Genomic DNA, 25241 nt, shown 5'->3' on the forward strand with positions numbered 1-25241 from the left:
GTAGATAAAATGATCTATTATGTTGGAGGTTTTTTTGTATGTGAGTATCTTTTTTTAACTTTCCTGTTATTTTTGTAGGTCCATTTCTACTGTTTTTATCTAATTAATTTTGAACTGTAAAACAGCATAGATATTTTATTATGTATTGCAGTATAATAAATTCAGGGCCCTTTTTACTAAGGTGCACTAATGTTTTTAGCACGTATTAAAAATTAGCATGTGCTAACTGTGTAGTCACCCATAGGAATATTATAGGCTAATGCTTAGCGCACGCTAAAAACACTAACGCACCTTTAGCGTGGCTTAGTAAGCAGGGCCCTTAATAAACTATAACCTAAACTATAAACCCTATCAGGCTTATTTTCGAAAGACGCCCATATTTCGACCCAAATCGGGAGATGGGCACCTTTCTCTCATGGGCGCCCAAATCGGTATAATCGAAAGCCGATTTTGGGCGCCTCCAACTGCAGTCTGTCACGGGAACGGACAAAGTTGATGGGGGCGTGTTGGAGGCGTGGTGAAGGCGGGACTGGGGCGTGTTTATCAGCCGAGGAGAGATGGGCGCGCTCGGCCAATAATGGAAAAAAAGAAGGGCGTCAGAAGCGAGAATTTGGGTCACTTTTTCTGCACCCTTTTTTTTCACAAACAAGTCCCCAAAAAGTTCCCCAACTGCCCAGATGACCACCGGAGGGAATCGGGGATGACCTCCCCTGACTCCCCCAGTGGTCACTAACCTCATCCCACCAAAAAAAAAAAGAACTTTTAAAACTTTTTTTCCAGCCTGTATGCCAGCCTCAAATGTTATACCCAGCTCCATCACAGCAGTATGCAGGTCCCTGGAGCAGTTGTTAGTGGGTGCAGTGGACTTCATGCAGGTGGACCCAGGCCCATCCCCCCTACCTGTTGCACTTGTGCTGGTAAATGGGAGCCCTCCAAACCGCCCCCAAAACCCACTGTACCCACATCTAGGTGCCCCCCTTCAGCCATAAGTGCTATGGTAATGTTGTAGAGTTCTGGGGAGTGGGTTTTGGGGGGGATTTGGGGTCTCAGCACCCAAAGTAAGGGAGCTATGGACTTGGGAGGTATTTTAATTTTTTTTAATTGTTACAAGTGCCCCCTAGGGTGCCCGGTTGGTGTCCTGGCATGTGAGGGGGACCAGCGCACTATGAATCCTGGCCCCTCCCATGACCAAATGCCTTGGATTTGTTCGTTTTTGAGCTGGGCGCTTTCGGTTTCTATTATCGCTGAAAACAGACACCGCCCAGTTCAAATCCACCCAAATCCGATGCATTTGCCCGGCACCAACCGTATTATTGAAACAAAAGATGGACGCCCATCTTTTTCGAAAATATGGTCTGGCCCGCCCCTTCGCGGACCCCTCCTTGGAGATAAGACGCCCATGGAGATGGGCATTTGCGTTCAATTATGCCCCTCTATGTTTACTAAGCTGTGCTAGCGACTGCTGCGCAGCAGTGCCAACACAGCCCATTCAAAGTGAATGGGCTATGTCGACATTAGCGCTCGGCAACTGCTAGCGTGGCTTAGTAAACAGGGGAGTAGGTGTGTAAATGAAAAATTCTGCCTAAATCCAATTCTGTAAATACATGCATATTTTATATAGAGGGCCATTTTTGAAACAAACGTCCAAGTGGCAATTTGGACGTCTTTGCAAAATGTCCAAAACCAGGGGCGGGGAAACCCGCATTTTCGAAAAAAAGATGGGCGTCCTTAAATTCCTTAAATTTGGATGTCCCTAGATTTGGACGTCCCTAGACATGGACGTCTTTGACTTTCGGAGATTTTCGAAACCAAAGACGTCCATGTCAAAAACATCCAAATGCAAGCCATTTGGTCGTAGGAGGAGCCAGCATTTATAGTGCACTGGTCCCCCTGACATGCCAGGACATCAACCGGGCACCTTAGGGGGGCACTGCAGTGGACTTCATAAAATGCTCCCAGGAACATAGCTCCCTCACCTTGTGTGCTGAGCCCCCCCAACCCCCCCCACCCCCCACAGAAACCCACTCCCCACAACTGTACACCACTACCATAGCCCTTACAGGTTTCGATTTTTTGTCTCTCCCTCGGGGATTGTTTGACAAGTGTTTATTGATTGATAACAGCATATGTAGGCAGTTTCTTCTTCAACCAATGGCAATGCCATGTCTTGGTTAATTGGGGGTGTTTCTGGGTAAAAAACAAACACAAAACAAAATAACAATGACAACAACAACAACAAGATAGGTCATCAGGAGTGGCGCTGTGGTCACCTTGTTCTCTCCTAACGAAAGGAAAAGCCACCAAATGTCTCATATGCTGCCTCTGCCTGGCATGATGCAATAGACTCCCTGATTTGTATTTAGTGTGTATTTATGAATTACATTTCAATTGTGTTGTATTTAATTTGTTTTAATTAGATACTATTGTTAATATGTGGTAAGATGCTTTGGCTTGTCCTGTGGGATCATTAAGGCAGGACATTGTGTCTTGGAGTGGTGGAGTGGCTTAATGGTTAGTGTAGTAGGTTGCAGACGACAGTCAGCAGTGGGTTGAGATCCTGGGGAACCAGGTTCAATTCCCTCTGCAGCTCTGTGTGACCCTGGGCAAGTCGCTTAATCCTCTGTTGCCCCAGGTACAACAGTAATACATTGTACCACTAGGGACAAACCCAGCACCCATACAATGAAACGTAAACCACTTAGATCTAAGCAGTATATAAATACTTGAATGAATGAACAAAAAGCATTAAAGTTACTGCAATGTCTTCAATCCGTTACTTACCCTCACTGCTTCAGCTTTTTTGTGGAACATCTCCTCCATATTCTTTGCTAGCTTTTTCACAAGCTGGAGTCCATCTATTTCTTCTATTATAACATCCTTCTCGTATTCTTTGTATTTCTGCAAGAAGACAGAAGGATAAGGACCATGAATTTATGAAGTAAATTGACTTTAAATCTTCTTTTTTTTTTTTAGTTGTAGGAAGATTAAAAACAATCTAGATTTTGCCTAGGAACTGCTGTCCAGGTGCAAAGTCATTAAGGGGTAGATACTGAAAGGGGGTTAAGCGGGTAGGAGAGGCTTCCGCCCACTTAAACCCCAATCAGGGGTTGACAGGAGGTTGCAGAAGCAGGTAGAGTTTCACTTTATTTATTCATGACATTTGCTTCAGAAGGCTAATTTACAAGAATAAAATGAAAAAGTAGAAAAGAGTAACAAATTTATGGTTAGAAAAAAGGGATAGAAATAAGGCAAGTAGGATGCATCAACTCACCTTCCTCCTAGTGCCTGGATAAGACAAAGCTGGCCAAGCCAGTCTTTAACAGTCTCCCCCTCCCCCCCCCCCCCCAATATTAAGTCACATTTGACTGTCCAGGATCAGCTCCTGGCCCGTTAAATGCAGGATAACCAGCTATCCCAGAGCCATGTACCACTGAACCAGGGGCGTATCTGGAATCCGGCGGTAGGGGGGGCCACAGCGTTACTTCCTGGAAGCATGGCCACGGAGGAAGACGAAAAACGGAGATTGCGGGTCGGACCTCGGCGCCAGCAAAAGTAAGCAGCGGGGGAGGGTTGACGGCGGGGAGGGGGGCCAGGGCGAAATCTGCGGGGGCCCAGGCCCCTGTGGCCCCACGCAGATACGCCCCTCACTGAACATTGCCGGTTAGTGGCTAGCAGCTAGCTGGTTACATTGGACGATATAACTGGCTATCCGCCGATTTTTAAAGTCAGACCTTGGGCAAGTCACTTAACCCTCCATTGCTCTAGATACAATATAATTGTGAGCCCATTAGGGACCGTGCCAATACCTGTAATGAAATTTTAAACCACTTAGGTTCTAGCGCTACAAAAATACTTAAAATAAATAAATAAACCTCTCCTGCTTGGTTAAATCCGTTTGAACACTGGCCCTAAATCTTTGGACAAAAAGTGTGCTGTTTCAAAATTGTACAGTCAAGCACACTTGCAAATATTTTTAACACTTTTTTTGGCCTAACTTCTCCGTCATTATTTTTGACTCCCGAAGATTCCACCAAGTTCACATTTCATGAAGAAATGGAGTTAGTTCTATGTGCTTTGCTCTTTAATATGACTGACCATCGCAGGCTGCTGAGGAATACATCACAGATGAAGAATTTAGGTGGCACTGGAATATACTATTAAGCAGAAAAGCCACAATTTCATCTAATCAGCTACTGGGCTTTACTGGAAGAGGTTTGGAACGTAGTGAATAGTCCACAGACACGCTAAGCTTTTCAACACTGCACACAATGGGAGAATGGAAAAAAAATGAAGGTTAAGGGTTTAACCCAAGTCTCACTTTTAAATTTGACCCTAAACACTTCAGCTCCCCACTATATAATTATACTAGGTTTCTCTGGTAATTTGAAAACCAGGATATTGAAACCTTTTATTACTATGTGACCTTCTAAGAAGATGTCAGTATGTTGTCATCTGCATTTTTAAAATCCAGCTCTGATAATTTATTATTAAAGCACTTTTGGTGATCTCCATCCTTGCAAAGGAGGTTTCAAGAGTCACTGAAGTTAACTGGTTTAAAGAGCGATGCGGCAGCGGGAGGGTCAGCGCCAGCAGGAGGCAGGAAAGACTGGGGATCTTTCCTGCCCCGAAGAATCCACTAGACCACCAGGGTGGCTGCCTTCAGTTATGTGCTGGGACCCTGCAGCTCGGGAGAAGGGATGGCAAACCGGCTCGCCGTGCCTGAACAACCGGCTCACAAAATGCCAAAACATTTAACAACAGGCTCTTGCGAGCTGGTGTGAACCAGCTCCAGCACACCACTGATACTGACTAAAATAAACTTGATAAAACTGGTACATGCTTTTTCATCAGCAGCAGATTGGACTATAGTAATTCTCTTTTGATTGGCTCTAGCAAAAGCAGTTTCCAATGGCTGCAGGTAGTGCAAAATACGGCTGCTGGGCTAATCACTGGAACCAAGAAAACAACATTATTCCAATCTTCTATCAGTTGCACTGACTGCCAGTTTCTGAACATCTTGATTTCAAATTGCTGTGTCTTGTATATAAAGTGCTTCACTTGGGTCACCCTGTGTTCCTTTCAAGCAAATTGATTAAACATTCCTCTTTACAGGCATTGTGTTCTTCTCAAAAAGAATGTCTTCATCTTCCAGGCCTTGACATTATCAAGCTTTCATCAAACTAGGAAAAGAGCTTTCTCATATGTGGGACCCATTTTTATGGAATTCTTTGTCTGAAGATCTTCACAAAGGGCTGCTTTTACAAAGCAGCTCACTAAAATGGAAATACAGCTGGGCTACCGCAGCAACCAGCACTGTATATTTATTTTTGTAGCGCTGATGTGTACCCAGTGGTAATTGGGCAGTGCTGCACACTGCCCGGTTACCGCCAGGTAAGCGCAGGAGCCCTTATCACCACCTCAATGGGAGGCGGTAAGTGCACCCCCCCAGGGCTGCCGAGAGACTGGGCTGGGGCCCCGCCACTACTGCCCCCCTGAGGTCGTCATCATCACCGCCCCCCCCTACACCTGCCCCCCTCCGTCTACCACCAGGCCAGGCCAGGCCCCCCTGAATTCAAATCATAGCGCCTCACCTCGACCTCGCTCCGTGTGAAAGAAGAGCAGCAGAGGCAGTCTGCAGATCGCCTCCCTTCGGGTCTTCCCTCCCTGTGTCCTGCCCTCGTCTGATGTAACTTGCGTGAGGGCAGGACACAAGGAGGGAAGGCCCGAAGAGATCGAGGTGAGGTGCTATGATTTGAATTCAGGGGGGCCCGGCCCGGTAGTGGATGGAGGGGGTGGGTGGAGGGGACTGTTGCGCCGGGCCCCCCTTGGAGGCCTGGGCCTGGGGAATTTTGTCCCCCCTGCCCCCCCAAATGGCTGCATGGCAAGTGCTTCACTTGCCACATAGCCATTTCCTTTTTAAAAAAGAAGACCTACCTTTTACCCGCTGCGATAAAGAACACATGCCGATGCCAGCACAGGCCCTTTTTTGCCGCAGCTTGGTAAAAGGTGCCCAAATTGTTTCTTATTTTGCCTTTCAAAAACTCATCAAGTCATTACTGTTTCAACGATATTATAATTAATGGATATTAATTCTTAAGATGAACTGGTAAAATAAGATATTTTTATAGTAGATTTGTGATTGTAAAACGCTTTGACATTGGTGTAAAATGTGGCATATTACTACTAATACTACTACTTACTATTTCTATAGTGCTACTAGACGTATGCAGTGCTGTACACTGGACATAAAGAGACAGTCCCTGCTCGAAAGAGCTTACAATCTAAGACAAAGAATTTCTGTACATTAAGTCAATAAATCAATTCAATTTATTTACTTGACTATTATGCCACTGAATACCACAATTAGGCCTCAAAATGATTCTTTGCACCAGAGCAATTACGGGGGCCTTCCAAGATCTAAAAAAAAAAAAAAATCATTAAACTTGTTTGCATTTGATTGTAAGCCTTTCTTTTGTTTATAATGTTCTTTGCACGAACTCCTATGTTTGTTAGGCTCTCTCCCCTACATTATGCTGTGGTCTAAAGAAGGTTGATTTTTGAATATTATTTTTATAAAATTCTTGTTATATTCCCCAAGATTCTATATAGCGTGACTTAAGTTGTGCGCACAAATCTGGTCATATTCTGGATTTGCATATGGAATTTAATTAGTTAACAAGTCTATCAACGCTGATAATTGCCAAATTAACAAACAGGAGTGGAGTGGAAGAATGGCCTAGTAGTTAGAGCACCAGTCTTGACATCCGGAGGTGGCCAGTTCAAATCCCACTGCTGCTCCTTGTGATCTTGGGCAAGTCACTTAACCCTCCATTTCCTCAAGTACAAACTTAAATTGTGAGCCCTCCTGGGACAGAGAAATATCCAATGTAGCTCACCTTGAGCTCCTACTGAAAAAGGTGTGAGCAAAATCTAAATAAATATTGAAGATTCTTCATGGAATGTTGTTATTATTGGTGATTCTACAGGGAATGTTGCTGAGTGGAGGAGTGGCCTAGTGGTTAGAGCACTGGTCTTGCAATCCAGGGGTGGCCAGTTCAAATTCCACTGCTGCTCCTTGTGATCTTGGGCAAGTCACTTAACCCTCCATTACCTCAGGTACAAACTTAGATTGTGAGCCCTCCTGGGACAGATAAAATATCCAAAGTACCTGAATGTAACTCACCTTGAGCTACTACTGAAAAAAGGTGTGAGCAAAATCCAAACAAATAAATAAATTATTGACACTAATCAGCATTAATTAGAATTTATGCGCTCAACTGTCTAAGCGTATTTTTGTGATGGGCACAAATTCTAAGTTGCATAGTTGAAAAGGGGTTGTGGCCATGGACATGGAATGGTTAGGTCCTGAGCATTTCTAAAATCTATGCGTGCTGTTATAGAATGCATTCAGTCTGTGGCTAATTCAGATGGTGGCATTTACACCAAGTTTTACTTGGCGTAACTGCCCGCAACTATATTTAATCATGTAGACAGGCGCTCAGTGTATTCTATAAAGTAGGCATACTATAGAATCAGGGCCACTGAGAGACTGGGTCGGGGCAAGGCCGCCCCCCAGGGCCCCGCCGCCGCTGCCCCCCCCCCCCCCCCGAGGTCATTGTCGCCCCCCTCCGTCCGGGCCGGGCCCCCCTGAATTCAAATTATAGCGCCTCACCTCGACCTCGCTCCGTGTGAAAGAAGCGCAGCAGCAGCAGTCTGCAGATCGCCTCCCTTTGAGCCTTCCCTCCGTGTCCCGCCTGCATGCAAGTTACATCAGACAAGGGTGTGACACAGGGAGGGAAGGCCCGAAGAGAGGCAATCTGCAGACTGCCTCTGCTGCGCTTCTTTCACACGGAGTGAGGTCAAGGTGAGGCGCTATGATTTGAATTCAAGAGGGCCCGGTGGTGGACGGAGGGGGGCGGGTGGAGGGGACTGCGGCACCTGGCCAGGGAATTTTGTCCCCCCTGCCCCCCCCTCTCGGCGGCCCTGTATAGAATACGCCTAGGCGTATTTCATTTTGGCACCAATTTTGTTAGATGTGATATCTAGAATCCAGTCCATTGTTATTTTCTGTTTGTCCTGCTTAAGAGAAATGTTTCAAAAGTATTATAAATGTTAATAAAAAGTTTTAAAAAATAATAATTTGGTTGATTTGCATGTGCCAGGAGTGATGTAATCAATAAATGTTTAGCACTTCCCTTATCAGCTGTGTGTTCTATCTATGCTTTAACTGACACTGGCAATATGACAGACCTCTAGTGAAAACACCAATGGTATGATATACACGTACACACACTCATAAATAAGAACATTGTTTCCTCAAATAGTGCAGTGGGGTTATTATCACTTCATAAGCATTAATTATGCATAATATAATCTCCCTCTGTAGCTCTGAATTTTAATAAGGAGGACACGGTTATCGCCTAAATATTTCTTAATGTGCACACTATTTACACACACTGGATAAAAAAAAAGCTAGTGGGTCAATATTCAGGCTGAGGTGGTCAGTGGTTTTTTAAACAACAGGTACTGTGGGTTTTTTATACCCATATAATGTGTCTGAACACACGAACCTTATTCTACCACAACATTATTGTATTTGTTCATACCAGAATTGGTGAACGCCTTTATGGTACTATGTAAGCCACACTGAGCCTGCAAATAGGTGGGAAAATGTGGGATACAAATGTAATATGTGGAAGGAGGGAAGAGACCTGAGATGGGTGAAATTCTCATGTTACAGCAGTCTGACTTTCAACTTTGAATCTGTCTGTTCGAATGATTTCTATATTGCCGCTTCAGCAGTAAGGTTAAATTGGGTGTTCCCTTTCCCCTGAAGAAGCCCATCCGGCGAAACGGGTCCATTGGGTGGGGAACCCCTATTTCCGAAGCTGCAGTGAGCTAAGCGATTCTTTTGTTGTCCTCTAAGTTGTGTGATTCACAGTGGATATAGCATATCGAGAAAAATGTATAAAAAAATATATATGTCCACAAGAAGGGAGGTGGGGTTGAGACCAATGGTTAATTTACGGTGATACTCTAACATGAGTATTGTCAGCAATTGTGCTGGAATTTCATCCGTCTGAGGTCCCTTCCCTCCTTCCACATATTATTTCACACCCCACACTCTGTGAGATCAGACCCTCTATCCGTTGCTTTTTTGTATCTACAAACTATAGCGGAGTGTTCCCTTTTGTTGTGTTGGATACATGTAACAAAATAAATAAAAATAAATATATTCAGCTCCCGGTCACACCCAGCTACTGGCACTGAATATCCAGTATAATGCAGCTGCCAGCACTAGGTGCCAGCAATGTTCAGGCTGGTACCTGAAGAACTGCCTTGATGAAGTTAGCATGGAAATGAGGTTGAGACAAGGACAGAAGGAAGTCAGTGGCAGCAGGATAACGCTGCCTGTGAAATGCCTTTAAACGCGAGTCCCTGAAGAAATATCTTTGAAACCCACAGCGTCAGGCGTCTTTATAGGGGAAGGCTATTGAAGAATATACGCTGCCAAAGAGAGCTGTGTGCGCGTTCCATTTGCAGCCGGAGACCCTGAAGAAGCAGCGAAACGCTGGCCATCGTCAGCTCGGGGCAGCTTTTGAGGGACCGCACAGCGGGAGCAGCATCTGATTGAGAACGTTGAACAGAGATAAGTGTGAACCCGTTATTTATGGGATATTTTTCTGTGTTCCTGAGCATGTAGTGTTCAATGCATTGAAGATCAGTTAATTTGAAAAAATTGAAAAAATTTAAATAAAGTGTTTGTGGCCACAGCATAGAGATTTTACACAGCTGGGGCCTCAGGGTTTTTTGCCTATGATGAAGAGAGGACTATTTTGTACGTTTAGCTTGTTGAGACGGATTTTATAGTTTCTAAAGCTCTTGACTGTTATTTCTTACTGCGTGGATTTTTTTGCTGTGTTTTGAATTTAGAAAAGGGGCCCCTAGGTAAATTCCAGCACGACAAAGACTTTGATCCCCCTATCATCTTGGCTTTGCCAGCGCCAAAGCTTGTCTGATCAGATTTTCAGCAGCACCATCTGGGATGAAAATCTGGGTATATGGGCTCAATATTCAGAAAATGCTGAACTCCTAAATGTATGCTCCTAAGATAGCCTCCTGAATCTGTGCCCTATGTTCAGCCAATCTTAGGAGCATAACTTTTCAACTGAAAGTTCATCTTAAGTTCAAGTTCAATTTACTTTTGATATACCGCCTGTCATAACAATAGCTAAGCGTTTAAGAATAATATTGATAATATTATTATGTACAAGCTTAAAAAGGTTTTGCTCATAAATTTAGGCCTGTCATTCATTTTCATAGATTTACGAGTCTAATTTATGAGCCTAGTGCTAAAAATCAGTGCTAAACTCCAAACTGCTTTTTCCACCTTAAATCTGCACATTTAATGGTCCTAAATTCTAGAGTTTAGTGAAACTTTCAGAAAAAATTTCTGCACTTAGCCTTAGTAAATTTTCAAAGAGGCCAATTTATGATCATAATTCTCAAAATTAGGAACATAAATCAGTCTAAAAGTTTTATAATGGAAACCATAATTCTTCTGCCACTGTAAAACTGAAATTGAACAATAATAGGCTTATGAGTTCATACAAGAAAAAAAAGGTTGTACAAATAGTGTGGAGCAGGGGCGTAGCCAGACCTCGCCGGGAGGGGGGGCCAAAGCCCGAGGTAGGGGGGCACTGTTTAGCCGCCCCCCCACTGCCGCCCCCCTCTCCCGCCCGCTCTCGCTACTGCCGACGACCCTCTTGAACCACCCCCCCCCGCCACCAACCGTCCCCCGCCGCTGCCGCCCACCCTGCCACCACATGATGTACCTTGTTTGCTGGCAGGGGTCCCCAAACCCCACCAGCCGAAGAGTGTTCTTCAGCGCCGGAGTTAGTAGACTCCAGCGCCTTCATTCAACGAAGTTCGTGTGAAGATCAGCTGGTTTTGACGTAAGGCGTCAAAACCAGTTGATCTTCACACAAACTTTGTTGAATGAAGGCGCCGGAGTCTACTAACTCTGGCACTGAAGACTTCAGCTGGCGGGGTTTGGGGACCCCCGCCAGCCAACAAGGTATATCATGCGGTGGCGGGGCGGATGGTGGGGAGGGTTGGTGGCGGGAGGGGGGGTTCAAGAAGGTCGTCGGCGGGGTCAGGGCTGAATCCACGGGGGCCCAGGCCCCATGTAGGTACGCCACTGTTGTGGAGGTCATTTCTTCATCCTCATTTTCACCTTTAGATTTGTCATGGGAAAGCCAGCAACTGAACACTCCTTCACATTTTCTTGGTTTTGCCAGGTCTGTTTTGGAGTGGAGGAGTAGCCTAGTGGTTAGTGCAGTGGACTTTGATCCTGGGGAACTGAGTTCTTCCCACTGCAGCTCCTTGTGACTCTGGTCAAGTCACTTAACCCTTCATTGCCCCTGGTACAAAATAAGTACCTGAATATATGTAAACCGCTTTGAATGTAGTTGCAAAAAACCTCAGAAAGGCGGTATATCAAGTCCCATTTCCCTTTCCCTATTTCAGATTCTACATGGAATATTGCTACTATTGGAGATTCTAGATGGAATGTTGCCACTATTTGAGATTCTACATGGAATGTTAATGTTGCTATTCCACTTGCAACATTCCATGTAGAAGCCTGCCCTTGCGGATCAGCAACGCAGCCGCGCAGGCTTCTATTTCTGTCTGATGTCCTGCACATGGACGTCAGACTCACAGAAACAGAAGCCTGCGCAGCCTCATTGTAGATCTGCAAGAGCAGGCTTCTACATGGATGTTGCTAGTGGAGGAGTAGCCTAGTGGTTTGTATAGTGGACTTTGATCCTGGGGAACTGAGTTTGATTCCCACTGCAGCTCCTTGTGACTCTGGGCAAGTCACTTAACCCTCCATTGCCCCTGGTACAAAATAAGTACCTGAATATATGTAAACCACTTTGAATGTAGTTGCAAAAGCCTCAGAAAAGCAGTATATCAAGTCCCATCTTCCCTTTCCTTTTTAGCCTAGTTTCCCAAGAGGAGGAGAAGATCATCATGTGTATGCATGCATGCACATCCCAAAAAGTAGGTTCCATGAGTTCTGCATGAAACATCTTGTTTTCCTAAATGCAGAAAAACTGTTGCTTTCAAGAAAGGCAGATAATGTTCAATCTACCTAGGTACTAAGGCGACATTCAATAAATATTAAATTATTAAAAAATAGAAGTCTGGGGGGCCCTTTTACTAAGCCGCGTTGGCACGAATGTGCGTCCTATGCGTGTCAGTTTTGAACTACCGCCTGGCTACCGCGTGACCCAGGCGATAAATTTCATTTTTTACATACATCCACTAAGTGCGCCAGAAATTTTCCGGCATGCGCAGCTAACCAGGTAGTAATTGGCATTGTACGTGCGTAGAGCATTACCGCCCAATTAACACCATGAGTCTTTACCACTAGGTCAATGAGTGGCAGTAAGGTCTCAGACCCAAAATGGATGCGTGCCAATTTTTATTTTGCCGCACATCCATTTTCGGCCCAAAAAAAGGCCTTTTTGCAGGTGTGCTGAAAAATGGACTTGCGCGCATCCAATACACGCATCTACACCAGCGCAGGCCATTTTTTGGTGCACCTTAGTAAAAGGACCCCTGAGAAATTACAGAGCATATTCAAAAGCATGGATTAATGAGACAAAGTCAACATGGATTTAGTGAAGGGAAATCTTGCCTCGCCAATCTAATACATTTCTTTGAAGGGGTGAACAAACATGTGGATAAAGGTGAGCCGGTTGATATTGTGTATCTGGATTCTCAGAAGGCGTCTGACAAAATACCTCATGAACGACTCCAGAGGAAATTAGAGAGTCATGGGATAGGAGGTAGTGTTCTATTGTGGATTAAAAACTGGTTAAAAGATAGAAAACAGCGAGTAGGGTTAAATGGTCAGTATTCTCAATGGAGAAGGGTAGTTAGTGGGGTTCCCCAGGGGTCTGTGCTGGGACCGCTGCTTTTAACATATTTATAAATGACCTAGAGATGGGAGTAACTAGTGAGGTAATTAAATTTGCTGATGACACAAAGTTATTCAAAGTTGTTAAATCGCGGGAGGATTGTGAAAAATTACAAGAAGACCTTACGAGACTGGGTGTCTAAATGGCAGATGACGTTTAATGTGAGCAAGTGCAAAGTGATGCATGTGGGAAACAGGAACCCGAATTATAGCTACGTCATGCAAGGTTCCACGTTAGGAGTCACAGACACAGAAAGGGATCTAGGTGTCGTCGTTGATGATACGTTGAAACTTTCTGCTCAGTGTGCTGCTGCGGCTAAGAAAGCAAATAGAATGTTGGGTATTATTAGGAAAGGAATGGAAAACAAAAATGAGGATGTTATAATGCCTTTGTATCGCTCCATGGTGCGACCGCACCTCGAATATTGTGTTCAATTCTGGTTGCTGCATCTCAAAAAAGACATAGTGGAATTAGAAAAGGCGCAGAGAAGGGCGACAAAAATGATAAAGGGGATGGGCCGACTTCCCTATAAGGAAAATCTAAAGTAGCTAGGGCTCTTCAGCTTGGAGAAAAGGTGGCTGAGGGGAGATATGATAGAGGTCTATAAAATAATGAGTGGAGTCGAATGGGTAGATGTGAAGCGTCTGTTTACGCTTTCCAAAAATACTAGGACTAGGGGGCATGCGATAAAGCTACAATGTAGTAAATTTAAAACGAATCGGAGACAATTTGTTTTCACTCAATGTATAATTGAACTCTGGAATTCATTGCCAGTGAAAGTGGTAAAGGCGGTTAGCTTAGCTGAGTTTAAAAAGGGTTTATTAAATGGACTTGGGGGAAATTCACTATTTCTGGGATAAACAGTATAAAATGTTTTGTACTTTTTTGGGACCTTGCCAGGTATTTGTGACCTGGATTGGCCACTGTTGGAAACAGGATGGATGCTGGGCTTGATGGACCTTTGGTCTTTCCCAGTATGGCAATACTTATGTACTTAAGTGCAAAAAAAGGAGGATTTGTCATGGCTGTTCCTTTAATAATTTCCATCCACTTGTACCTACCTATAAAAACTCGATTTACTTAGGCAGTGCTGATATTCAAATATATTTACTCCTGTTCAAAGGATCAATGTAAGAAAAGTATGACGAACATCACTTCTCAATTTCTGCATTGATTTTTTTTTCTTTTACTATGTATGGTAATGTGAGCGAGGGTTGAGAGTGGGCCTTCAGATTATACAGCCAGACAAGGTTACAAAGGTAAAACAAAACTCCTTTATTAACTCAAAAGGTTGAAGCCTGTTACTACACAGGTACAGAAAATTAAAGGCCCGTCACTAACAAGCCCCAAAGCACAATTTACACAGTCTCTCTCTCTCTCTTGGGTGGCACAAGCACTGGTCTGGCTCCAGCCAGGCCTCAAGAACAGGATTCTCACAATTATTCAAATTAAGGTTTGGCCTACCTGAGCCAGTTATGGAGCTATACATAGGTACTACTTATAATTTTTAAAGCACTACTAGACGTACGCAGGGCTGGAGAAGAAGGGGAGGCAATATAGGTAATAATGGCACTCAAACATGATTTTCCAGGCAATGTAGACCAAAAATGCTGCACTAGACCAGACAATGGAAGAAGTTGCAGGATATGACAGCAAACGGAAGACAGCTAATCTATTTGTGAGAAATCAATTATAAAACTAACGGAAATTGTATAAGTGCTCCAAGTGATATTCCACGCTGAACCAAGAATCAGCCTTCATTTAGTAAATCAATAAACCAGAAGTAATGACACCATGAACAGGAATCACAGGTCTATTGGTGAATATGAAGAAATTACATCAACATAAGCTTTGTCAGGACTGGAAGATCATAATTTAACAATATTCTCTGGTATATCGTATTTACTGTAATCGTTGAAACAATTTGGGGGAGAACATTCAGCTAGAGAACTCTTACCGCATGGCCATGCGATAGGGAACCCTTACTGCCATCCATTGAGGTGGTGATAAGGGCTCCCGCGTTAACCTGACAATGCCTGATTACCGCCGGGTTACCACCACACAAGCTATTTTTATGCCCCAGAATGGCATGTGCATGTGGCAGGACTACCGCCAGCAGCCACAATGGGCTGGCGGCAGTGGCATAGCCAAGGGTGGGCCTGGGTGGGTCACGCCCACCCACTTTGGGCTCAGGCCCACCCAGTAGCAGCACACCTATGCTGTTTCCCTAGCCCCGCCCAGGCCCGCCAAGAGACTGGGCCGGGCCCGGGACAAGGCCGCTCCAGGGGCCCCGGCCCCGCCCCACTGCCACCCCCCAGGTTGTCACCGCCCCCCCCCCTGACGGGGCCCGGCGCCACAGTCCCACCCACCTCCGCCACCGGGCCGGGCCCCCTCCACCCAACCCCCCCCCCCCCCCAGCAGAAGTGCTGTCTTCTGACTCTGGCGTGCGCGGTCCACAGACGCGCTCCTCTCAGCTGATCTTCGCTGTACTCTGCAGGGCTTCTGTGCATCTGACGTCATGCACATGCAGGACGTCAGACGCACAGAAGCCCTGCAGAGTACAGCAAAGATCAGCTGAGAGGAGAGCGTCTGTGTGGGCCGCACACGCCGGAGTCAGAAGACAGCACTTCTGCTGGCAGGGGTTCGGGTGGAAGGGACCCGGTGGCGGTATCGGGTGGGACTGTGGCGCCAGGCCCCCCTTGGAGGCCCGGGCCCCGGGAATTTTGTCCCCCCCCTGCCCCCCCTCTTGGCGGCCCTGGCCCCACCAGCTGAAAACTCCCAACAACTGTCCCTCCTGCATACCTTGTAAATAGCAGGTGGCATGCAGGTGAGACAAGGAGAGACCAAATCACCTGTGGGACAGGGAGGGGTTCTTCTGCCCACCCATCTTGAGTTCAGGCCCACCCAAAGTTGGGTGTCTGGCTACGCCTCTGGCTGGCGGTAGTCCCAAAAGACAGTGGCGTAGCAAAGGTTGGGCGGTAGGGGCGGTCCGCCCCGGGTGCACGCTGCTGAAGGGTGCAGAGAGCAGCCGCGTGCCTGTCGGCTCTGCTGGTTCCCTGCTCCCTCTGCCCCGGAAAAGGTTACTTCCTGTTCCGGGACACAGGGAGCAGGGAGTCAGTGGAGCCGACAGGCGTGCGGCTGCTATCTGCACCCTCCAGCAGCCAAGAATGCACCCGGGGGGGGGGGGGGCGTGCTGCACCCTATGGGGACGGACACCGCTGCACCCGCAGGGGGGGTGCACAGCAGCGATCCACCTTGGGTAGCAGCTGACCTAGGATCACCACTGCCGAAAGAGGAAGCGGTAAGCCTGCATTGGCCTTACTGCCACTCTGTAAAAGGGCCCCTTGAGTTTTTAGTGTTGGGTGATATATGGCACATTTTGGAATGACCCCTCCCCCCCACTACTGAAATTATTTAAGTTGGACTGTGTATTAATTTATTGAGTGTTGCAGTAGCCCACTGGATTAAGTGACTCACTGGTACAGATGTTTAACTTAATCCATAAATTGAATGCCACTATCCCCCTCATTCTAAAACAGGCAGCCTAAATTTAAGGCATCCTTTTACAAAGCCACAGTAAAAAGTGGCCTGCGGTAGTGTGAGTGCGTCTTTTGGGCGTGCGCTGGACCACATTTTACCACGGCTGGGGAAAAGGCCGTTTTTTTTAATGGGCCAGGAAATGGACGTGCGCAAAAATTAAAACTAGCACATGCCAATACGGCCTGAGCCCTTACCGCCTGTCATTGGCTTAGCGGTAAGGGCTTTTGCACTACCCACACAGTAACCATGCAGCACACACCAACATGGCCACTCTGCCGATTACCGCTGGGAACACCCCTGTAATAGAAAATAGAAAAATATTTTCTGCCACGGGATTTGGTGCGCACCAAAGTCAGAATTACTGCTGGGCGAACGCGCTACCTCAGCGGTGGTGCCGATTTGGCGTCCCCCGTGGCTTTGTAAAAGGGCCTTAAGTGCCATTTTCACACTTAAACTTATAGAATACCGCTATTTACGGAAGTATGTGTACACTTGCACACGTAAATGGAAGTAGCATGTCTAGTTGCTATTCTGTAATTACACACTAACATGGCTTAGCATGCAAATGCAAGGGAGACTTCACAGGGAAGGGGCATGAGTGTTTCATAAGTGGGCATTTTTCAGAATATTCTACGTAACACATATAAATGCTGCATTTAAGTACACTAATTTACACCAGCCTACATTTCTGTGCCTACATTTAAGCATACTAACACCAATTTAAACTAGTGTTCTATGAGAACACTTACACACTGAAGTCTTACAGAATAAGCACACTACACACACACACACACACACACAAAGATGGCACCTAATGTTGGCATCCTGTTATACAATTGTCTCCTATCTGCAAAGGTAGCTGCACTAAACTTAATATTGCCACTATAGCACGATTATCGTTAATCTGTTTGGTTTACCACAGCCCAGCAGTAGTCCCGGAATGGCACGCATCAAGCCCACTGCCACATGCCAACCCTTTAGTAAAAGGGTCTCTAAATGATAAGACACCCATAGGAATTTAAAGGCATCTTATCATTTAGCACATGCTAATCATTAGTGCATTCTAAATCTGTTAGCATACTATAGTAAAAGGACCCCTAAAATAGGTGTTTATTGGATAAACACCAGGGAAAAAAAACATCCCCTAATTCTCTCTCAGCCCCGTCTTGGATTGTTCCACATTCAGCTTTGGTGCTTTCTCTGTGCTGATGACTCCTAATTGACACAACATACATAATGGATTCCCCTGGTAAAGGTATCAAGATTAGTGCCTGTGATGTGAAAACACTGTTAGCTCCATTTTTTTGTATCCTCAAGGAACTCTTAATCGGCTGAAAAACAGACACCTTAATTTACAACTTATAAATCCCTAGAAATAGAAGCCCCAGTTATAGTTAATTATATACAACAAAACTATTTTTCACAACATCTTCTAATTAGAAAGCAGTAGAGACAAATTAGAAATTATCTATTAACATGTTTGAACTATTTCATGGCTAAAGATGTGGTTTATTTTCTTTAAACATAGCAGTAGAATTAGTTGACTTGATGTTTGGAAAACACAGTAGCTTTTATCCTACCTTCAACTCTCTTTGTGAAAAATAAAAATAAAAACTAAACGGACTCATTTTTGGACAGCTGTTCTCCCCAATTTCTTAGGTTGTACCTCTGTCAAAACTCTTTTGACAATAATGAGTGTGATTTCATAACAGGGTGCCTATCAGACTCATTTTTGAAAAAGAAGGACGCCCATCTTTCAACACAAATCGGAAGATGGGCGTTCTTCTCACAGGGTCGTCCAAATCAGTATAATCGAAAGCCGATTTTGGACGTCCCCACTTGCTTTCCGTCGCAGGGACGGCCAAAGTTCAAGGTGGCGTATCTGAGGCATAGCGAAGGCGGGACTTGGGCGAGCCTAACACATGGATGTCCTCGACCTATAATGGAAAAAAAAGGGCATCCCTGATGAGCACTTGGACAACTTTATCTGGTCCTGTTTTTCTTATGAACAAGCCTCAAAAAGGTGGCCGATATGACCTGATGACCACCAGAGAGATTCGGGGATGACCTCCCCTTACTCCCCCAGTGGTCATTCACCCCCTCCCACCCTAAAAAAACATCTTTAAAAATATTGATTGCAGGCCTCTATGCCAGCCTCAGATGTCATACTCAGTCCATCACAGCAGTATGCAGGTCCCTGGAGCAGTTTTAGTGGGTGCAGTGCACTTCAGGCAGACCCAGGCCCATTCCCCTCTCTACCTGTTACATTTGTGGAGGAAACAGCGAGCCCTCCAAAACCCACCACAAACCCATTGCACCTAACTGCGTGGGGGTTGAACCAGGGGCGTATCTGCGTGGGGCCTCAGGGGCCTGGGCCCCCGCAGATTTCGCCCTGGACCCCCCTACCGCTGCCAACCCTCCTCCTCCGTTGCTGTCGCCTACCTTCGCTGGCGGGGGACCCCAACCCCCGCCAGCCGAGGTCCGCGTCCTCCTGCCGCTGCCGGCTGCCTGTAAAGCTTCATTCTGTTTCTGAGTCTGACGTCCTGCACGTACAACGTGCAGCGACGTCAGACTCAGAAGAAACTTTCGGCGCCAGCTTTAGAAATGAAAGGACCTCGGCTTGGCTGGCGGGGGTTGGGGTCCCCCGCCAGCTGACGGAATTCCTTTACAGGCAGCCGGCAGCGGCAGGAGGACGCGGACCTCGGCTGGCGGGGGTTGGGGTCCCCCGCCAGCGAAGGTAGGCGACAGCAACGGCGGGGGAGATCGGCAATGGCAGCGGCTGGGGGGAGGGGGATCGGCAATGGCGGCGGCGGGGGGGCTATAATGTGCCTCCTCACTCTGGCCCTGGCCCCCCCTACCGCCGCAGTTCAGATACGCCCCTGGGTTGAACACACATTTCCCAGTTATGCACATAGAGCCAAATTCTATATATGGTGTCTGAAAAATCAGAACCGATTAAAGACACGCTTAGCATGATTCTATAAAGAGTACGCACAACTTAACTGAACAAGCTAATCAGTGCTAATCATTGGGAGATAATCAATTATCAGCACTAATTGGCAATAATTATGATTTAGGCACATATCTCATTCTATAATAGATTGTGTATAAATCTTATCAGGCATAACAATTTGGGGGCGTGGTTAGGGATGTTCCAGGGGCGTTCCCAGATTTTATGCGCATTGGTACAGAATCACGCCTAAGCGCGCCACACTTAGGTGCAAGTAAGCAGGCCTTATTGCAGTTAGGTGCACCTTAGTGCTAAGAGCGAATCTGTAAAGGAAGCAGACTTGTTATAGAATCACTCTAAGCGTGTCACGTTCCTGGTGCTGATTTTTAATCGCTACTTATAGAATTTACCCCATAGTTTATAGAATGTTGTAAATTATGCAAACAGTTAACGTGAGCAAGTGCAAAGAAACACATGTGCAAAAGAGGAGCCCAAACTATAGCTATGTGATGCAAGGCTCCACATCAGGAGTCACTGCCCAGGAAAAGGATTTAAGTGTCACCGTTGATAATAGGTTGAAACCCTGTGCTCAGTGTGCAGCAGCTAAGAAATCAAATAGAATTTAATTAGATTTTGCTCACACCTTTTTCAGTAGTAGCTCAAGGTGAATAACATTCAGGTACACTGGATATTTCTCTGTCCCAGGAGGGCTCACAATCTCAGCTTGTACCTGAGGCAATGGAGGGTTAAGTGACTTGCTCAAGATCACAGGGAGCAGCAGTGGGATTTAAGCTGGCCACCTCTGGATTTCAAGACCAGTGCTCTAACCACTAGGCCACTCCTCCACTACATGCTAGGAATTATTAAGAAAGTAATGGAAAACAAAAATGAGAATGTTATAATGCCTTTATATAGCTTCATCGTGTGACCGCACCTCGAATACTGTATGCAATTCTGGTTACCGCATCTCAAAAAAGACATAGCAGAATTAGAAAAGGTACAGACAAGAGTGACAAAAATGATGCAGGGGATGGGATGACTTCCCTATGAGGAAATGCTGAAGTGGTTAGGGCTCTTCATCTTGGAGAAGAGATGGCTGAGGGGAGATATGATAGAGGTCTGTAAAATATTGAGTGGAGTGGAATGGGTAGACATGAATCACTTGTTTGCTCTTTCCAAAACTACTAGGACTAGGGGGCATGCAATGAAGCTACTAAGTAGTAAATTTAAAACAAATTAGAGAAAATATTATGTGGTCCCATTTCATTGCTATACTTATCTGGTTGGGTGCGCCTAACTGGATAAGTCTCTTTTCCAAGCTGAACAGCCCTAACCTCTTTAGCTTTTCCTCATATGGAAGGTGTTCCATCCCCTTTATCATTTTGGTCGCTCTTGGAACCTTTTCTAATTCTGCTACATTTTTTTGAGATATTGCAACCAGAATTGAATACAATACTCAAGTTCAGGTCGCACCATGGAGCAATACAGAGGCATTATAGTATTCTTGGTCTTATTTTGCATCCCTTTCCTAATAATTTTATAAAATTATTTACGGTGAGGCATCTGCATACATGACAGACCTTATTGACCTGCCAACCAGAAACACCACAAAATCTGCACTATCATACCTAAACCTCCACTACCCAAACAACAAAGGACTCAAATACAAATCCACTTATGCATCCAGCTTTTCCTACTTAAGTGTACAACTATGGAATGCACTGCCAAAAATAATAAAAACTATGCCAGACCACCTTAAATTCTGGAAAGCACTAAAAACAGACCTGTTCAAAAGAGCATACCCCACCGACCCAACATAAAAATACATGGCCACCTGCGACACGATGTAACCAAAGAACGTGATGGACATTACCTGACTCCTCCTCCCTCCCTCCCTCCCTAAATTACCCCCAATTATACCTACCATACATGTACCTTATCTACCACAATATCACCTTGTGTTCATTCACGCCATGTATTTGTTCAGACTGGAATCGGCTAACGCCGTTAACGGTAATATGTAAGCCACATTGAGCCTGCAAAAAGGTGGGAAAATGTGGGATACAAATGCAACAAATAAATAAATAAAGTCATGTGATATAGCAAGTTATGCACTAGGCACTAACCAGCAACATTCAGCGGAGATAACTGATTATCTCCCACTGAACATTAGCAGTTAAGAGCCGATATGCTATTTAAGTAGTCAGCAGCCATGTCTGGCCAGTTAAATAGCTTTGAATATCAAGGGGCAAGTAGTACCTGTGGGGCCCTTGTACCAAGCTGCAGTAAACACTAATGCATGCTTACCGCAGCTGAAAATGGAATGCTGCGGGGTGTGCTGAAGCATCCCATGGTACTTGCGACATGTACATGCGCCATGGCATGCTAAAAAACAAAACCTATTTTTCCTGAAGGGGGCATATCTAGGTGTGGAGAGTGGGTGGGTCTGCGCTAATTGGTAAGCGCAGCCATATTGCCACGCACTAACTGTATATGCTTAGCACATGAGCCCTTACTGCCTACAAAATGGGTGGCGGTATGAGCCCATGCGGTAATGATCACGCACTAATGGCAATATTACTGCATGGCCGTTAATGCAGAAAATTGGAAAATCAGCCACTTTTTGCTGCAGCTTTGTAAAAGGACCCATATGCCTTTCCTGCCTACCTGTGTACATAAACATGCAACAGATGTAAAACCAACACTTCTCATTTTTGTGATTAAAAAAGGGTACCTTAGGGTTAGAGAATATCTCCAGATCATTATGAAAGACGAAGACCCATTGTGTCCATTTACTTGTACAAATGTATAGCTTCAGATCCCACATATGAATACAAAAATGCATGACCTAGCAATCTTCCGAAAACTACTGAAAACCAACCTGTTCTAAAATGCATACCATAATGATCCATCCTAAATACTAGACTCTACATGAACTAGACAAAACCGACATCTCCACACTAGACTGATAACCTATGTGCTACTAATGAAAGTTATGCAATACGCACTTCCACTTTATTTCACACACTGGAAATGAACTTTCTATAGTTGATTGTCTAACTTATTCTATAATTCACTTTATCATTTAGGAACTTCAATGCAATACCACTGTGTATTCTACTTTACCATTTATGCGCCTTAATGTAATACCACTTGTATTTCTCTATCCGGAAATGGCGATTGCCATTACGGCATAATGTAAGCCACATTGAGCCTGCAAATTGGTGGAAAAATGTGGGATACAAATACAACAAATAATAATAATAATAATAAATTGGTACTGGCTGGCTCAGCTACCCTAAGTAACCTTGAGCCATCTGGCAACCATAATTAATATTGCACAAATGCTTATATTCATAAAAACACATGCACATGTTTTTTTTTTCCTAAATGCTGGGCTTTCAGATATCAAGTTCACCTTATAAATGGCAAGAATTTCACACCTAACTCGTCTATCGCATGGATATGCCTCTATTGTGATGGGTGTACTACTTGTATTTTTATTCTCTCTCTTCTCTACCAATTCTTTGAAGTGACACAAAAATTGGTCTGACTTCACATCTTATCTGTTCCCCCAGGACTGAGCCTGTCATTTTGCTGCAGTAATGGCCAGATAATGACCAGAGAAGCTGCGGGAGGTGTAAAGCAGTGGGGTCGGCACAGAAATGAAGGCTTCATAGACTAAAGCCATCACAATTGATCTTTTTAACCTTCCTGTGTTGCCATCAGCAGCTTAATGCAGGATGTGCAGATTTGTTCTATGGCATCTGTGCTATGGTATTGTCAAAAAGATACTCTCATGGTTGCTTTATCTTGAAAGAAAGCTTACGAAAGGATGAATGCTGAATTTCCACTACACTCCATTTCTGCTTTTCAGATAATCCAGTCCTGGCTTTAGCCCACTGCATGCATGGATTTGTATTTCTGTTTGGACAATCAGAACCCAGTCCTTAAGTGATAACCAATAAATAAGCATTCTCCTCTCCTGATTAAGCTCAAAGGGGTCCTTTTACAAAGGAGTGCTGAAAAATGGCTTGCGATAATGTAGGCACGGGTTTTGGGCACACGCAGATCCATTTTTCAGCACGCCTGCAAAAAATGCCTCTTCTTTTTTGACAAAAAAGACATGCGGCAAAATCAAAATTGCCGCGTGTCCATTTTGGGTCTGAGATGTTACCGCCAGCCATAGACCTAGTGGTAAAGAATTTGGGCAGTAATGACCTATGTGCGTGTCAGGTGCCACTTGGCACGCATCTGCTACGCGCATCAGAAAATAAAAAATATTTTTCAGACGTGTGTAGTGGAAACGCGCCAAAATTGAAATTACTGCAAAGGCCACGCGGTAAGCGGGCAGTAATTCCAATTTGGCATGCATTGGGAACGCGTAGGTGCCTACGTGGCATAGTAAAAGGGCCCTAAAGCTGCTAATATCCAAACAAATAAAAACTTTTAAAGAAAGTTTTTAAGAGGTATCTTACCTAGTAAACCGTTTGTGCTCGCCACCTAAAGAGCCAGAATCAATTAATGGTGTTCAAAGTTAGGCGCCATTATGATCCGCATTAAGAAAGTATTCCGTAAAGGGTGCTCAGCACAGTGCTTATCGCCGCTTAGTAAAAGACCCCCTCAAGGTGGTACACAGCAAGAATAAAACATTATAACACATTTGAATAAATACGTAATCTCACCCTGGGCCTTTCACCCTTCAGTTTATTTGGGATTATCTCAAAATCAAATGCAAAGCTACTGCATATTAATTTACTTTTAGGAATTTTTTTTCTCAAAATGATCATTTCTCTAGGGGGGAAAAAAACTTAAAATGTTTCAAATTGCAATTCCACTTAATAACTGGAAACAGTTTGCGATTCGAGGGGCCCTTTTACTAAGCCGCATAAGTGTCTAATGGAGTTACCACCCACGTGGCTCTTGCGGTAATTTCATTTTTGACACACGCCCAATATGCGCATCTGAAAAATATTTTTTTTTATTTTTGGACACGCGCCAAGTGGCATTTAGCGCACATAGGTCATTACCACCTGGTTATTGCTTGAGTCTTTACAGCTAGGTCAATGGCTAGCAGTAAGGTCTCAGACCTAAAATGGACATGCGGCAATTTTCATTTTGACGCACATCCATTTTTGGCAAAAAAAAATTTTAAAGGCCTTTTTTTTACAGGCGCGCTAAAAAATGGATCGACTCGTGCCCAATATCCGTGCCTACAGGAACCCCACAGTGCATATGCAGAAGACACCGGACTGCCTATTGGTGAATATTTGTTTGGGCACTTGTGGTCCAGTAGTTTGAAAAGTGAAGTATTACCTCATTATAGAGCTGCCATGTTTGAATGAGCTTTCAGAGCTCATCCGCCTCCCACTCTGACAGTTTTAATCTCTTTTGCAACCCTCTGTGGCAGCTTTGAGATGAAGTGTTAAGCTTATCAGGCCTTATCAGGCCTCATCTGCACCATTACTTACTAAGTTAAACCATAGCTATCCATTACCCATCATTTTTTTATTCCCAAGGTGTCTAAATGCATAATAGCCAATATGAAAAGGTACGTGGATTTCAGAAAAGTTGTTTCCATATATTAAAACATTACAAGTCAAAAAGAAACTTTCAAGGCGTCATGCTATGGTGCTGCCCGGGTTACCCTGGCTGTTCCTTTCTTCGTGAAATGGATTAACAAGCTTTGGTATTACCATTTGCGACATGAAATGCCTGTTTGCCTCTCGACGTCATTCTCCCTAAGTGTGAGGCCATCTGAG

At 44.8% G+C, this 25241-nt stretch overlaps 1 protein-coding gene across 1 annotated transcript in view; it reads right to left on the reverse strand.

Annotated features, from left to right (window-relative positions):
* The window catches only part of CACNA2D3 (calcium voltage-gated channel auxiliary subunit alpha2delta 3), an 877278-nt gene that overhangs the window by 675922 nt on the left and 176115 nt on the right, over positions 1-25241 (reverse strand). The window contains exon 3 of the mRNA XM_030205518.1: positions 2782-2898. Within this exon, the coding sequence (XP_030061378.1) occupies positions 2782-2898 (117 nt within the window). The remainder of the gene's footprint in view (positions 1-2781; positions 2899-25241) is intronic.

Source organism: Microcaecilia unicolor, chromosome 6 (assembly GCF_901765095.1).
Source record: "Microcaecilia unicolor chromosome 6, aMicUni1.1, whole genome shotgun sequence".
NCBI lineage: Eukaryota > Metazoa > Chordata > Amphibia > Gymnophiona > Siphonopidae > Microcaecilia > Microcaecilia unicolor.